The sequence below is a fragment of the Mytilus galloprovincialis genome, chromosome 8, assembly GCF_965363235.1.
Source record: "Mytilus galloprovincialis chromosome 8, xbMytGall1.hap1.1, whole genome shotgun sequence".
Taxonomy (NCBI): domain Eukaryota; kingdom Metazoa; phylum Mollusca; class Bivalvia; order Mytilida; family Mytilidae; genus Mytilus; species Mytilus galloprovincialis.
This window is the reverse complement of record NC_134845.1, coordinates 5,864,210-5,881,511: the sequence shown is the minus strand read 5'-3', so window position 1 is coordinate 5,881,511 and position 17,302 is coordinate 5,864,210. Positions and strand designations below refer to the sequence as shown.

The 17,302-nt window shown below is 32.1% G+C and overlaps 1 protein-coding gene across 1 annotated transcript; it reads left to right on the top strand.

The window, feature by feature from the left end:
- Positions 1-107: 107 nt before the first annotated feature.
- Positions 108-16,928, top strand: LOC143084929 (uncharacterized). The gene is made up of 5 exons (XM_076261010.1): positions 108-203; positions 1,653-1,688; positions 1,994-2,095; positions 12,890-14,125; positions 16,730-16,928. Exons 1-5 carry the CDS (start codon positions 192-194, stop codon positions 16,856-16,858), a joined length of 1,515 nt encoding a protein of 504 aa, XP_076117125.1. The 5' UTR covers positions 108-191; the 3' UTR covers positions 16,859-16,928.
- The last annotated feature ends 374 nt before the right edge of the window (positions 16,929-17,302 follow it).

The following is a 17,302-nucleotide window of genomic DNA, read 5'->3' as shown; positions in this document are numbered from 1 at the left end:
TCAAACTAAGTTTAACCTCAAACTAATTGCAACAGAAAATAGTTTAGCCTTAATATATGGCATTAAGCCCAAAATATAGACAGAAAATAGACCACAACTTATAGAACAGACGTTGTCAAGACGTCATCAACGTTACTATTGGTACAAATGTACATCGTATAGTGCGGCAGTCGGTTTGACTAGCTGTTAGGATGACAGAGAATGTAAGTAATTTAAGCCGTTATTTACTCTTGGCGCGTTCAAGTTTAAAAGTTTTTTGGCATAATAGGCGTGAACATTGTGCATCTACATCGTACAGCGGTGTATTCAATATTGTACTGATATATACTAGCTACACGTTGTTCATCGCAAACATGCATTGTATTAATTAATGAATAATTTCAAAAGGACAATAATATTATTAATACTATTAAGTTTATGTCAAAATGAAATAAAAGCATTAACATAATTTTTTAGAAACTGATCAAAATTTATATAAGTGTATCGACTTTGTCTCGTTGTTTTTTTTAACTGATTGAAAGAAGAAGGGCCGAGGATGTCTTGTGGTCTAGTGAATTCCAGAAAGCAAAATTACTGTTTATAGAAACTAGTATTTGCAGTAGACTGTTCTGATGCTTAACGTTTGCAACTAGGATCAGCGTATCGATGTATATATCTAGTATAATTGTTTTCTTGTGGATTAAGGCCAGTAAAGGGATTTTTAGCGTGTATCGAATGACTTTTAATGACTTCTGAATGTTCTGCGATTGCAGAAATTGACATATTACTTTTAAAAGCGCACAAAAAAAAATCCACGATTCAAATAAAACACTGGCATGCAACTCATAAAATCACAATAGTATATTTACAAGGCAACAACTTGCAATCTTGAGATAAACAAAAATGTCTTCAGAACGACCCCGGTCCCAAACTAAAAAAAAAAAAAAAAAAAACAACTATGACTACACCAACAAATATTCAAGTTCATCACAAGTTTATGTGACTAGTTTTAATTTTCTAGCACTTCATTAGCCAAACTACATTCACGAACCATAGGCGGTTATGTTTTTGATTTTGATACATCCAAAAGTTATCTTATTTATCTTACTTTTAGGATTTATTTTATTTTGTTCCAACAGTGTCATATTCAAAGTCAATGAAATATATCATCTATCCTTTTTTTGTTATCGGTTAATATCAGAAAATGACCTACAAGGTTTGTGCATCTCCTCATAATATCACTGTAAAAAAATATATATTTATCATTCATGTAAACCATGTGAGTCTATCTCCCACCTTGCCATGCAGCACCGTCCCTTAGTGGCTTTTCCGGTTATGGTAAATATCCATTACAATGCAAATTTTATTTTAGGGTGTACTTGTGAAGGAGGGAATATATATATTTATTATATATGTAGTTTATGAAGTTTAAAAAGTGAGTATGGAAATGGGGAATGTGCATGTCAAAGAGACAACCCGAACAGTCTGAGGCCACCAGTTGGTCTTCAATGCAGCTAGAAAATCCAGTGTTTAAACTGCTTTTTCATTTCTTTGTATGTACTCTAGACTATTATTGTTTCCTTTTGTTATTGTCTTATCAAATGTCTTATATTGTACTATGCTTAAAATAGAAACAAATTAGGACATCTATATCTTATTTTTTGTAATTACAGGGAACCAATGACTTTTCAAAGAAGGAATTGGTAAAAGTAAGTATTAAAATAGTTTTAGTGAAGAATTGCGTTAAACCTTTGTATGATGAAAAAATAAATATCCAAAGGAATAGGAACATTCTAATAACCGGTGGTTTTCAATTGCATATATTTTCCCAGACTTATTGTTTACAAACTTACAATCATAGAAAAGACTAGTCGCTAGTATGACTACACACACATATACTATTACTTTAAATATAAATATTTAGAGTATTTAAAACAAATAAACTCTGAAGAACTTGATAATTATATGACTTGGAAAAGATTATCACTTCATATTGTTTTTTTTTCTCATACAGGTTGTATCGTCGGGTATAGGAGAACCTACTCCGGGATCTGGCTTGGGAGTCATCGATAGGGAGGCAAAATCATTTCATTTCTATGAGAAAGAAAAGAAAGAGGTAAGATCATACTTTGACTATCTGGTTTAATATTTAGTACCAGTCAGAACAAAGTTATTTTCAGATTGTACGCTCATAAACAAAACTATTGTCAGTTTAATTATAGGGTCTCTAGCTGTCAAATTCATGTTCACCAATTTGACTTAAATTCTCATATTTGATTCGTAACAATTTAAAACATTTCTCAAAATTGTAAAAAGTATAAAATAAACAATTTAAAGGTAATAGGCTCGATAATATGTAGCTTTGTTTCGTGTGTATTTTAGTCTAGACGCCATCTAATTAACTATCGAAATGACCTCCGAAAACCTCAGATGGTCATCAGTGGCGGATCCAGAAATATTCATAAGTGGGTGCCCACTGACTGCCTAAGAGGGGGTCCGCTTCGGTTATACTTCAGTGATTACCTATATAATCAACCAAATTTTTCCCAGAAAAGGGGACCCCTGACCCCTGGCCCCCTCTAAATCCGCCTGTGGTCATATAAGCGATATAAACATAAATATAGATATAAATAGATAATGAACTCGTGCAATTTGATTTTTCTAGGTCGGTTTAATTTCATATTATAGATTACAAATATATGTTAATCATCGTTTTTACCTGTATAAGCATGATTTTCTGTGGATTTAATCAGTCAATCGAACGATTAATCTTTGTTTTACTTCCAATGTTGACATTTCTTTTCCTTTAAATAACTGAAAACGCACCATTCATGCGTTGTATATCCATCCTTAGCTATAAGGGGCCAGTTAAAGTCAAGTTCACATAAATACGAATGCAAGTGAATAATTCATCATCAATGTTTCTTATCTTATTTTGATAAAAATTGAGCCATAGTAGCTGCTAATGTGAGCTAAAATTTGTTCCTGTGATAAAAGTTCCAGTGGAACTAATATCACAGGAAATATGTTCTGGGAGAACTTTTTTACAGATGATTTATATATAATTTGTTCCATCTCTATGAAATAAGTTCCACACTTTACCTGGTGATATAAGTACCAGTTTGGTGAAAATTGTTCCCTACTTGGTGAAATTAGTTCCAGGTTTATGAGATTTGTTCCTTACCTGGTGAAATAAATTCTGGGTTTGTGAGATTTGTTCCTCACCTGGTGAAATAAGTTCCTTTTTGTCTGTGAATTATGTTCCACTGGTTAAACAAGTTATCTTATATACTGAGCATTTGTCATCAGTGAGTTTTAAGTTATCATTCAAGTGCATTATAAAAATAGGTATTATATCAATAATATAGTAAGTGGAAAGTGTAAATCATCAAATTCAGATCCTGTGGCATATAGCAAATGTTTAATTATATACTCCGTAAAAAAATATCAAAATGACACTTTTGATCCAGAATAGAGTAGAATAAGAAAAATCATTCATAAAAAGACTAGAACAAAGGGCCGTTCCAGTTAACAGAAACCAAAGAGGAATACCATAAAAATCATTCAGAAAAAGACTAGAACAAAGGGCCGTTCCAGTTAACAGAAACCAAAGAGGAATACCATAAAAATCATTCAGAAAAAGACTAGAACAAAGGGCCGTTCCAGTTAACAGAAACCAAAGAGGAATACCATAAAAATCATTCAGAAAAAGACTAGAACAAAGGGCCGTTCCAGTTAACAGAAACCAAAGAGGAATACCATAAAAATCATTCAGAAAAAGACTAGAACAAAGGGCCGTTCCAGTTAACAGAAACCAAAGAGGAATACCATAAAAATCATTCAGAAAAAGACTAGAACAAAGGGCCGTTCCAGTTAACAGAAACCAAAGAGGAATACCATAAAAATCATTCAGAAAAAGACTAGAACAAAGGGCCGTTCCAGTTAACAGAAACCAAAGAGGAATACCATAAAAATCATTCAGAAAAAGACTAGAACAAAGGGCCGTTCCAGTTAACAGAAACCAAAGAGGAATACCATAAAAATCATTCATAAAAAGACTAGAACAAAGGGCCGTTCCAGTTAACAGAAACCAAAGAGGAATACCATAAAAATCATTCAGAAAAAGACTAGAACAAAGGGCCGTTCCAGTTAACAGAAACCAAAGAGGAATACCATAAAAATCATTCAGAAAAAGACTAGAACAAAGGGCCGTTCCAGTTAACAGAAACCAAAGAGGAATACCATAAAAATCATTCATAAAAAGACTAGAACAAAGGGCCGTTCCAGTTAACAGAAACCAAAGAGGAATACCATAAAAATCATTCAGAAAAAGACTAGAACAAAGGGCCGTTCCAGTTAACAGAAACCAAAGAGGAATACCATAAAAATCATTCAGAAAAAGACTAGAACAAAGGGCCGTTCCAGTTAACAGAAACCAAGGAGGAATACCATAAAAATCATTCAGAAAAAGACTAGAACAAAGGGCCGTTCCAGTTAACAGAAACCAAAGAGGAATACCATAAAAATCATTCAGAAAAAGACTAGAACAAAGGGCCGTTCCAGTTAACAGAAACCAAAGAGGAATACCATAAAAATCATTCAGAAAAAGACTAGAACAAAGGGCCGTTCCAGTTAACAGAAACCAAAGAGGAATACCATAAAAATCATTCAGAAAAAGACTAGAACACAGGACCGTTCCAGTTAACAGAAACCAAAGAGGAATACCATAAAAATCATTCAGAAAAAGACTAGAACACAGGACCGTGCCAGTTAACAGAAACCAAGGAGGAATACCACATACAACATAAATACAATTATGATACATTACCATCGCTCTTATTTCTTATCTTCATCCTATGTACAGTCATGCCTTCAATTGCGTCAAATGTATCCCATTCAAGCACACTCAATTTAGATTGCATTATAATTTAAGTGTAACAAAAAAATGTTTTGCTGTGCAATTATGTTGCAAAGGTACTTATTTTCCTCGAAAATAGGTTTGAGCGGAACTTATTCATTGACTTCTATGAGATATAGGCGAGTGACTTATTTCAAAAAGACGCTTAGTTAACGACTTTAATGCACCCACCTAACACACGGCTGTATTATATATCATTCGAAAGCTGTTAATCTGTACTTTCTGTTTTGCCCGGTCGTAAAAAAATCGTACGGTGCAATTTTTGTTAAATCAAGGTCAAAGGTCATGAAAAAACATTCTAATTTTTGCGATTACTAAATAAAACGCCATTTTCTAATTCTTGTACCATAAAATTTTCCAAAAGATCATATGAACTTTATGGAACATGATAAATAATTTCCAAATCAAACAAAAAATAAGAGATTCGATGCGCAAAATTTCCCGAAAATTGAAATTTATCACAAATTCTAAAAAAAAAATGGAAAATTATCCAAAAAGCAAAATATATCTTGGGGAATCGATATTTGTATGCTAAAAAAATAGATAAATGTATATGTTTTAGGTCAAGGAATATTTGTTTTGTAATTTTAAGATCAATCTAATTAAAAACCGATCTCTCATCGCTCCTGTTTCTGATATGTCGCGTGGGAGATCTAACGAAACCGGCTTTGAGGTCACATGTGAGTGAACTAAAATTCATGAATTTATAAAGATATGCAAATGAGTTGACGACCTATTAATAAGCCAATCAAAAAAGTTTATGAATTATTATGACTGACGATTTCGTCGTAAATAAAATGAGTTACATCCCTTTGCCTTACGTTAAACTTCCAAGATCGTGGAAGACTCAATTTCATTGGTCGAAAAAGACACCTACGAGGTCCCTCACATGTGACATCAAAGCGGGTTTCGTTAGATCTCCCACGCGACATATCAGAAACAGGAGCGATGAGAGATCGGGTTTTAATTAGATTGTTTTAAGATGCAATTATTGATTAATGTTCATGGAACAGCCTTCTATTGAAGTGTTTGCAGTTGCCCAAAAATCTGCCATCTGCAAATAGCGATCATTTTGTTAATCTATGTTAAAATAGCACATCGCGTATTGTGAATATCAGGGAGAAGAATGATTTTCCATAATAAAAGAAGGGGTATTTAAAGTAAGAAAAGAAAATATGTGAGGTAATTGAGGTTAAAATATGTTTTTTAAGAAGTCAAACTTTTTTACTTTTTGTAATCATGTTTAAATGCAAACATTACTTTGCGACTAAATCGTAGGCAACATTGAAATAAGTAACCTTGTTTAGAAACACTTGGTTGTCTAAAGCGGGATGTAAACGAACTAAATAAAATGCGGCTGCTTCTTGTTTAGTTTAAAATCGTGTTATAGTAAGTCATATTAAATGTGTTTAGAAGTTTAATCGCTTTAATTAATTGAATAAAAGATGCTTTGAGCATTTTCTACATAAGCTTTAAAAATACAAATGCATGTCATTGTGTATGTAAAACACTATAAGCAGTTGTGAAATAACAAAATGAAAAAGTTTAATACCCTCCCTGACCTCATAAGATCATTCGCTGTTTTAGGAGTGTTTGTTTTCATGGTATGCTGTGTTTTTTGGACTGTTTTAATTAACTTTATTTGATTCATGGTTTGAGATATTGATTGTCCCTTTGGTATTATTTTACTTTAAAGACATTAACTTGCAGTAATGAAAATCGGCCAAAAAATCACCTCAAAGTAAAGTGAAGAATTTTATCGCAATAAGACAAATATCCGCGAAAACAACTTAATTTGCTCACGGTGATATATATATAGAACCAAATCGTTATCATGATACATTTAGCTACACTGATCTATAATTTTTAAACCTTTTACTACTTGAATAGTGACGAAATATATCAAAGGGATATCAAACTCATAATTAAAAACGAACTGACAAAGCCGGGCAAAAAACGAACAAGACAAGCAACAGTATACAAAACACAACATATAAAACTACAGATTGAGTTACACAACCCCCCCAAAAAAATTTTGAGTGAACTCAGGGGCTCCCGAAGGGTAGGCTGATCATGTTCCACATGTGACACCCGTCTTAGTTTAAACATATTTATTTATAGTGGATTGGGAATTTAAGTTTTGCAACTTAAATTAATCGCTTTCCACTTTGCAGGTGCGAGTGCTGCCTTGTAGCGGCATTATCCTGCTCTTTTTCGAAATCTACAAAGGTGTGTTTAACGTGCAAGAGATATGGCTCTCTTTTAACACGTGTCAGCCATTTATCGTCCCCTTCCGACGGACTTTCATCGTTTCCTCAAGACCATACTCACAAATGGTGTCAAGGAAGAGCCGAAAATTCAGTCCCTGAAATTTTCATCACGGAACGGGAATCGAACCAGGAACCTTTGTGTTAGTAGTCTGATGCACTGACCACTACACCACGGCTCTCTTTTACCAGTCTTGTGGCTCATGTATTGCCAAACTCGGTGCCAAGCCTTATTCGGTTGATGACATTCACGGCAGAAATGACGGCAATTTTGTTACGTCGATGGAACTTATCAGTCGTCATCTGGCGAAACAGATCTCTCATAATTGTCAACCAACTCGTAGTGGCGTCCATGAAATTTTCAAAGGCATGATTTCAACTTTGCATTTGAACTCTGGTTTAAAACATGTTTAAACCACCATTTTTCTTCAAATGTCCTGTACCAAGTCAGGCATATGGCAGTTGGTATCGAATAATCTGTTTCTTTGTATGTTGGCGTTTATTTTTGTAGCAGTTCTGTGTTTCTGTTATATCGTTGTGTTCCTCTTATAGTTGATGCGTTTTTCTAGTTTTTGCTTTGTGACCAAGATTTATTTCAGTTACTAGTAAATCGATTGATGACTATTGAATAGCGGTATACTATAGTTGCCTTTATTTCAGAGGAGTTGAGGCTCAATGAAATCGGTCTCCTCCTTTAGTAGTATAGATATCCAGGCGTTGCTATAATGTTGTTACATAGGAATGAAAAGTTTATAATTTGGAGTAAGGGGTGTTTTTATGGGTTGTTTTATGCTCATCTCTTTTGTCGTGAAACTTGTTCTCAACCAACCCTCATCATCGATTTCAAGATACGTGATAGAGTAAACTATATCTGTTGAGTCTTTTATTTTCAATTTCAATTTTGCACTATTCAGTGAGATGACATCATCTATATAATGGAAAGTGAAGTTTCAAGATAATGATAGCTTCTTTTCAGTCGTCATCAGAAACTCTTGCATGAAGTCATCCTCGTATGAAAAATGAACTAGTCATTCAAGCTATTCAGGAAGTCTAAAGTCTAGTTGTAACTAGAATCGTTGCGTATTAATGGATATTTTTTCTTCAAAATTATTCTTATTTGATGAATTAATGCATGTAAACAATGAACAACGCAATTTAAGCAATCAAGTAGTCAAGTTTTATAATGTGTTTACTAGTTTTTGAAATTCTTTGAAATTTCAATTTTCATCAATTTATTTTCTATTTATTTTGGTCTAAAGTTTCAATTCACATTACATAAATTAAAAGGTCTTTTCACTACATCAATATTTATAATGAAGCTTCAAATCAAACAATTAGAAAAGTCGAAATATGTTTATTTCAGTCTGGTAGTTACAATGCAGATTGCAATCTCTTAGTTTCACCCCTTTTATTTCAACCAATAAGATGATTCGCGCACATATTTTTTTTACTCTAATTTTTTCAGATTCTTAAGAATTTGTTTATTAAATCTGATATTGACCACATACAATGTTTAAATAGGAAGAAATGCTTAAAAGCTGCTTTTTCGCAGATGGCGGTATTTTGGGCAACTGTATGCGTTGTTATGATTTGCTGTTTGATTAGAAGTAAGCATAATTTTAGGGAATTTTATGATGTCAAAAACTTCTTTGATAGTCATTGCAGGGTTTTACTTAGTTTTAATTGATTAGCATTTGCACCAGAAAGAAAAATTTGGGTTTTCACACATTTTGTTAACTTTCACTCGAATTTCAGGAACATGTGCTCTCTGTCAAAAACACGCTTTAAATATTAAAAAATGCATTTGAATAATGACTGTTAATCTCTCTGCTAAAAGTTTAAATTGTTTGCATATGTGAATTTAGTAGATAAAAGTCATATTATGCAATCAGGCTGAAATCTTAGAAAATATGCGCTTATTCGTCCTTGGCTTTTGATCTTGATTTGACGGAAATTGCACCGTACGATTTTTTTTACGACCGGGCAAAACAGATAGTACAGATGGATAGCTTTCAAATGATATATAATTTAGCCGTGTGTTAGGTAGGTGCATTAAAAATTTAATTTTATGGTTAAAGTCACTCGCCTAATATGTACATGTTCATTTAAAACTTATATCACAGGAATTTATTTAACTTTTTAAAAACTCTTAAATATGAATTGGAACAAAATTCATGGAACTATGATTTTTGTTCCGGAACTTATTTCACATTTGGTCATAAAATTAGTTCCGGAACAAATTTTACAGTGCTGGAACATATTTTCTGTGATATTAATTCCGGGGGAACATATATATTTCCTTAGCGGAACAAATGTCATGCCGGAACAAATATTTTGTTAACACCAACAGCGAATTATTATTTCACTTTTTCGCTTTCATTACATTTAAATGATTGAACAAAACACAAATCATTTGAAAAAAGTAGCCCATTATTTCTTTCATCCTATTCATATGGACTTAAGTAGATAGTTGTCTCATTTGCAATCATAACACACCTCATTATTCTTATATGGTAGCAGCAAAAACTTACTATGATCCACTATGGTTTACATGGATGGTGCAAGAAATAAAATATAAAGCATATAAACTTAATCTATGTAATATAAACTCATCATAGATACCAGGAATAAAATGTTGCACAACAGACCTGCGTTTCGTCTACAAATCTGGGACTCTGTACTGTGTCAGAGACGCTCAAATAAAAAAAAAGCCAACAGGCTAAATAAAGTACGATATCACAAACAATCGATCACATTTAAGCAAAAAATTAATACATGCATTGGCAATCATTCCAAACATTTTTTAGAATAATACTTCATTTTACATCACCATTGTAATAGTTATGAATGAAACATCAATGCATGGAGACGGTATCTTTTAGTGTTATTGTCATTTGTCGTAGATTTGTCACTTGCTTACACAGCTACTTTTGCATGGGTGCTATTTCTGTACTAAAAATATGTAGTACTGGAAATTTACTTTTAATATTTAATACTATTTTTTTACTTTAAAATTATTTTAATATTTAGCTACTTGTATTTTGCAGTACATGATTTGTACTAAATATTTTTGTACAAAAATAATACAATATTCCATGTTTGAAAATCATAATTTTAAAAGATTTGAAATAGAAAAACTTTTAAAATGATGAAAATGTAACGGTAGTAACCAAAAATAAGTACTGTAAAATACAGGTACCTAAATATTACAATAATTTTAAAGTAACAAAATAGTACTGAACATTTATTTATTAAAAGTAAATTTTCAGTACTACAGATTTTTAGTACAGAAATAGAGTTAGACAATTTAGTTTATCTGCAATCAATTCCACCTTCGTGGCTAATGTATCATATAATATACTGTGTTACAACTCAGTTCAGTGTGGATGGCCGAGTGGTCTAAAGGTGCTGGACACAGTACAGGCGGTTTTGTCTCGATATCCAAATAACATGCGATCGGATCCAGACAAGCCTTAGAGGAGAGCATTGTTATGCTGATATTTAGAGTAATTACGTAAGAGGGCTATATATGTTACAGTGAATTTGTATAATCAGGGTTTATGTAGAATCCCTGATTTTTCAGGGAATATGTAGAATCACTAAAATCATTAGTAATTATATATAATCCCTCAAAATGACCAGTGATTTTACATAATCACTGAACATTTTAATAATTATTCTTCAAATTCCCTAATATGATAACAGGGCTTATCAATAATTTAAGGATCCTTTGTTTGATAATAAAAATTAATATAGACACATTATCCTTTTAATCTTTCACATTCTTTGCCCAATGAAATAATTTTGCTTTTAAACACAGAGGATGATCTTAAAGATATAACCAACACTGGGTTTCGAGATAAAGTTGAAGATTTCAAAATTAATAATATCAACATTCCCTTCATAGCAATAACTTTACTTGTATTGCTCGTTTGTTAAAAGCCAATGCCAAATGGATATTCATGTTCTATTTGTAAACTCACAGAGCATTTATTTGTGGTACATGTAAAACAAAGGGAGAAGAAGATTATGAAACATCGGTTTTGTGTTTTTTTGTTTGTTCCGATGAACAAGAAATTCAAACTGAGAGAATTTACGCATATAAATGTTTAGAAAAACAGGCAGAACTAAGGAGTTTGCATTTGGTGTAATATGCTCATTGTAATTCAACATGGTAAAAAAGGAAAGGAAAACCAAAAAAAAAAAAAAAAAACATACATTCAACGACAATTGTTCACAAAAAGTCTAAAAAGAATATCGCCTGGCAACAAAACATGGTATCTTGTTTGAACAAGTTCGAGGTTGCTAATTCCCTTTTTGGGGGATTTTTCTGATTTGATATGTGAAGGATTTATTTTTTTGAATGTGGATATTTTGTAGTAAAAATAGATGTGAAGCATGTTATCTTAATATATTGTGTTTAACATTTTAATATATTGTGCCTAACATTTTAAAAAATGGAGGTTATCCTTTTGCTAAACATTTACAATTTATGTTTATAAAGATGTTTTAATATGATTTGATAGAATAAATCATTTGACTTTTATTCATTTTCTTTGTAAAGAAAACATTTTCTTCTTTTGAGCTATTATGTATAATCCCTGACGCTTTTTCTAGTGATTATGTATAATCTCTGAAAATTTTAGTGATTATATATAATCCCTAAACTACCCAGTGATTCTACATAATCCCTGAATTTTCAGGGATTCTACATAATCACTGATTATACAAATTCACTGTATCATATATACCCCACGAAACATGTTATACCTAGCTTACCAGTCCGAAGTTAGGAACCTCTAACCCTAGAGTAAATATTGATTTTTTATAAGTTCTGGTTCATTTATGTTTTAGAGTTTAGTTTGACGTCCATTTTCGCTTAACTATCACACATTATTGTTAAGGGGCCAGCTGAAGTCCGCCTCCGCTGTGAATCTCGATGTGTTTAAGACCCATTGGTGGCCTTGGACTATTTGATACTCTATGGTCGGGGTTTTGTCTCTTTTACACATCCCCCGTTTTCATTCTCAATTTTTTATATATATATATAAATATATGTAGCATTAGTTTAAATCCTGGCCAGAGAAAAAATAATAGAATTTCTCAGTTCCGCAAAAGATGTAACATTGTTGGGCTGATATTTAGAGTAATTATATAGATAAAGGAAGATGTGATATGAGTGCCGATGAGATAGCTCTCCATCCAAATAACAATTTAAAATAGTAAACCATTATAGGTCAATGTACGACCTTCAACACTCACCCGAACAACAAGCTATAAAGGGCCCCAAAATTACTAGTGTAAAACCATTCAAACGGGAAAACCAACGGTCTAATCTACATAAAAAAAAAAAAAAAAACGAGAAACGAGAAACAAAAGTATAAATTACATAAACAAACGACAACTATTGTACATCAGATTCTTGATTTAGGACAGGTGCAAACATTTGCAGCGGGATTAAACGTTTTAATGGTACCAAACCTTCTCCCTTTCTCTGAAACAATAGCATAACATCACAACATAGAAAAACACACGATAAAATATATATCAATTGGCAGGCTTAAAAAATAAATATACATGTATTTATATGAGTATACCCTCTTTTAATACGACTGGAAGCTGAATAAACATAATTCTAAATAATAAATAGTGGGTATGTCTAGTGCTCTGTTCTAGACGACTGTTATAAAAGTTACATAACTATTTTATGTTGATCTAATTTTAGTCAGAGAAAAATTGTGTCAAAGAAAAAGAGAACAATAAATTAATGGTTGGATGGGACAATCTGACTTCACAGAACGGTTCAGTTCCAGTTGCTCGTCCAAGGTTAATTTTTGTTAGGGGTAAATATGATGAATTTGAAACACCGATTAGGATGAATACAGAAGGAATACAATCATCTGAAAATACAATGAATACGTCAGATGATAGCCATAATGAAAGAAAACACCAAGATATTGAAAGACACACAAAAACTCTAAAAGAGGAAGAAGATGAAAGTTTTACTGTTGACCATACACATATTACCCTTAAAAATGCATCTAATAATACGATAAGGAATCCAGATAAACATAATGGAAGTGGTCATAAAGAGAAATCTATAAAGCAGAAGGCGGACAACACTCGTAGTAGCATTTGTTTTGATGAGAAAAACATTTCTGTGAATATTGAAGGCAAACACAATAAGCTTTGTCGAAGAAAGAAATGCGGGTCTGCAAAGGCGAACATTGATGGCAAACATTGTAGACTTGGTCAAAATGTTAAACACGAGTCTTTAAAGCAAGACTCTGATGACAAACAAAGTCTCCGTGGTCCTGGAGAGAAATGTGATTTTCTTGAAAATGATGACCGAAAGAAACAAAAAAATCCCGATAAAAAATGGAAACAAACCAAACGAAAAAGTAACCGAAAAATGAAGCCATTGTCAGATAAAATAAAAGAAGAACCAAACATTGATCCCTTCAAATTAGAATCTGTATTTACAGATAAACCAAACAATCTGTATGTTGGCTTAGGTATGCAACTGTCACCACGTATAAGACTTTCTCCACTGCCAATTAAACCGAAGGTCAATTTGAATAACCACAAGGGGAAGAGCCGTGAGAGGAAACCACCCGAAGGACAATGTAGTGAAAAGAAAGGGAATGGCGTTATCAATGTACGATCAACTGAGGAACAAATAGGCCAATCCAGAGACAATTTGCGGCTACGAAAGTTATTCAAAAAACGCAACAGCGGTTCTGAAGAAAAAATTGAAAGTGTCAATGGCATTAAGGAAAGAAAGCCAAAGGTGTATTCCAGCAGAACACCTGAATGTTCAACATCATGTGAAGACTCACACGACACCGTTTTAAACTACTTCAAAGAAATCGTTATAACCGATGTCAGTCAACTGGTACCAATTCATGTAGATTCCATCACTAAAGAACCAGATACCAGCGTTCAAAACTCAGAAACTCAGGTTAGTTCCCAAAATTGTCCTATAACATATGAACTCTGAGCGTTATTTCTGTTTATTTTTCATGGTTTCTTTTTACATTATTTTACGTTTTTATTTTGTTTTATACTTTTTTCACTATCATCGTGTTTGCGTTAAAAAAAAAGGAAATATCAGTATAGAAACGTTGAAAATTGAATAAGAATATGAAGTAATAGGACTAGATCCCAAAAGTGACACACACTTAATCATTAGTAACATTTTAGCAGTTTTAGTTTTTCTCGTTTTAGACCGTTAGCGACAGGTATTTCTAATATATATAAAAAGAATGATTCTATTGCTCGAAGCCGTACGTAGTTCACATGTTATTCTAATGCATTTAGTCTAGCGTTTGAGGGAAATTAAAGTTTAAAATTTTATTTTAAGTTTTGTTCAATTTTAATTTTTAGCAGTTACAAAAAAATTAAATAAAAGACAATGTCAGAAGAATACAAGTTCGAGAGTTCCAGAATCAAAAAGTACAAAATGCCATAGAAGAGCAGACTGTATGTTTACTCCATCTCTACGCTTAAAACTCATAAACTTGTAGAATACCACAAGTAGATTATCCATCAAATATAGTTTACATAGAATATAAAAATAAGGAGATGTGTTATGATTGCCAATGAAACAACTATTCATCAATTTGAAATTTCATATGAAGTGTATCAAAGCAGTTATAGCTAGGCCACCGTACGGCATTAAAAAAACAAAAACAAACATAGTTATTACCATCGGCTTTGAAGTTTTACTTTTAGGCCAACCGAAAAAAAACCAATACTCAGTTGTGTTTCCGCATACCCTGCCCACCCTAAATATTATTTTATCATCGTTGGACAAGAACTATTAAAATCGGAGTGTTAAATTTCCACTGTATTAACCAGTTAAATATTTAAAGAAAATAATCATAACTGCCTGCAAACCTACCCTATGTCTAAAATGTCAAGTGAGTTTTTATCATCACTTGGCGTCTGTCGTCCGTCTTCGTCGTCGTCCGTCGTCGTCGTTAACTTTTGCAAAAATCTTCTCTGAAAATTTAACTAAACTTCGCCAAAATCATCATCGGATATCTATTTTATTTTTATTGTGTCCGTTGACCCCGCCTGACAACCATCCCATGATGGCTGACATGGCTAAAAATAGAACACATAGTTGGTAAATTGCAAGTTCTGTCTATTATTTAGAAAACTGTTATAAATAGAGAAAATCAGCCGTTAGCAAAACTGACTAGAATGTTTATACATGTCTATACTAGCAGACGACTTCTTATAGGAGTTATTTCCCTTAAATGACAAATTTTATCAATTTTTTCATGTTTGTCTATTATCATGAATGCTATAAAAAATAGATAGATAATTTAAAATGCAAAAATTATCAGCATGACAAAAGTCTGCATGGTAGAAATCGTTAGTAGATTTCTCATTAGAGTCACAGCCCATTTTTTACGATTTTTTAGTACCAGTGTTTTTGCCTCATATCTTTAAAATTATATAGAAAGAGAGAAACTAAATTAAGCAATTATCAACAAAGCAAGTTCTTCTTTAAAGTCAAATTTTGCCGATATAGTTAGTAGGCTGTCACTCTTTGTAGTAGTGATTCGGCCCTTAAGGGCTCGCGGGTCTAAATCGATTTTTTTTTCTTGATATAGGATTTCGCTATATTTTTCTATAAATGAACTTGATCTTATACTTAATAGAAAAATAAAATAAAAAAATGGCGTCACCGTCAATTTACGCTTACAATCTGCCTTCGAAAGAAGCATACATTTTTGTAAAGGTACTTTTTTTCTGTTGAACTAATACATGTAGGAAAAAGAGAGGTAATATCGAAATAAAAAAAAAGAACTAAATTACAGAAATCGCTCAAATTTTACAAAAGTTTTAGTTTAAGTACAGCTTATTTGAAAATAATAATAAAAAAAATATAGGTCACCGTTGAGTTAAAAAAGATATTTCAATTTTAATGCCAAAAAATGACATGTTTGCACCAAAGGGAGATAATTTGAGGATTTTTAATGATATATACATATTAAAAATTATCTGTCGCCAAAACGATTTGATTTTTTTTAATGATTTTTGTACCATATGATAAAGTAACAACCAATAAAGTAATAAGTAAAATTAGCAATGAAAAAAGAAATGTTTATTTTTTTCTTCTTAAATTTTTATACCCGCGAGCCTCCTTAAGTTAGATGATTTTTTATTGTCCTCTTTTGTGTTTTGTTCAATAACTATAGAAGAAAAAATGGACACTAAACAGACAGATCAGCAATACAAGATCAACAAAATAGAGATGTTTGTCATGCATTATGTTCTCGTCTACACTGTTCGAGACTTTGTTGAACATGCACATAGACTAACTGGTGAGCGACAAATGCCCTTTAAAGTCTCTAGTTATTCATAGTTCATTACTAGTATTATTATCATGTTTGCACTGACGCATATTGCATATAAAAACATACTGAACTATCCCAATATGTACGGTCTTTTCTTATACCTTCAATAGAAAGGAAAGAATCAAAATAAATTCTTTCTCTGGTTCCTTATGTATATTTTCAGACTTTACCTAACTATACTGTATATTTAACAGGGTCAAGATATTGCAGAAACAAAAGTAGACGAACCTGCAAATAAAGCGAGGTCAAAATTCAAAGTTGGAAATTTCTTGAATTACATTGATGGAAAATTATCCAAGTTTAGCAAACTGTTGAAGAATTGATAATTGTATCGACGGAAAGGACATAAAGAATCATAAAAATTTAGTTCTGAAATAAAATTAGCAATATCAATGTCTCCCCTTGTCAATTATACACATTTTATTTAGATGCCTTCCTCCAGCCATACATTATATACCATGTTTTAGCAATAGATCATTCTGCATCAAACCCAGCACTATTATGATGCATGTATTCTGCTTTCGATTAAATTTATATAGTTTATTGAAAAAAAAAGTACATATATTAAACCCAAATGCTGTTGATGGCATGATAACAGATTTCACAATGCATCACAAAAATAATTTAAAAAAAACAAATACTAAAACCAAAAGACATGAATTCATATATGTACATACATGTATCATGTAGTTGTTATTATTATAAAAAAAAAACCAATAGATATTGCTCGGAATTTTCCTCAGAGAAGTTGCTTTCTGGTTTCCTCT

Bases quoted from the DNA above. Each gene is read 5' to 3' on its own strand.
- LOC143084929 (XM_076261010.1), top strand. The intron at 1,689-1,993 runs GTAAGTATTAAA...TTTCTCATACAG, and splicing joins CAAAGAAGGAATTGGTAAAA to GTTGTATCGTCGGGTATAGG. The intron at 2,096-12,889 runs GTAAGATCATAC...ATCTAATTTTAG, and splicing joins ATGAGAAAGAAAAGAAAGAG to TCAGAGAAAAATTGTGTCAA.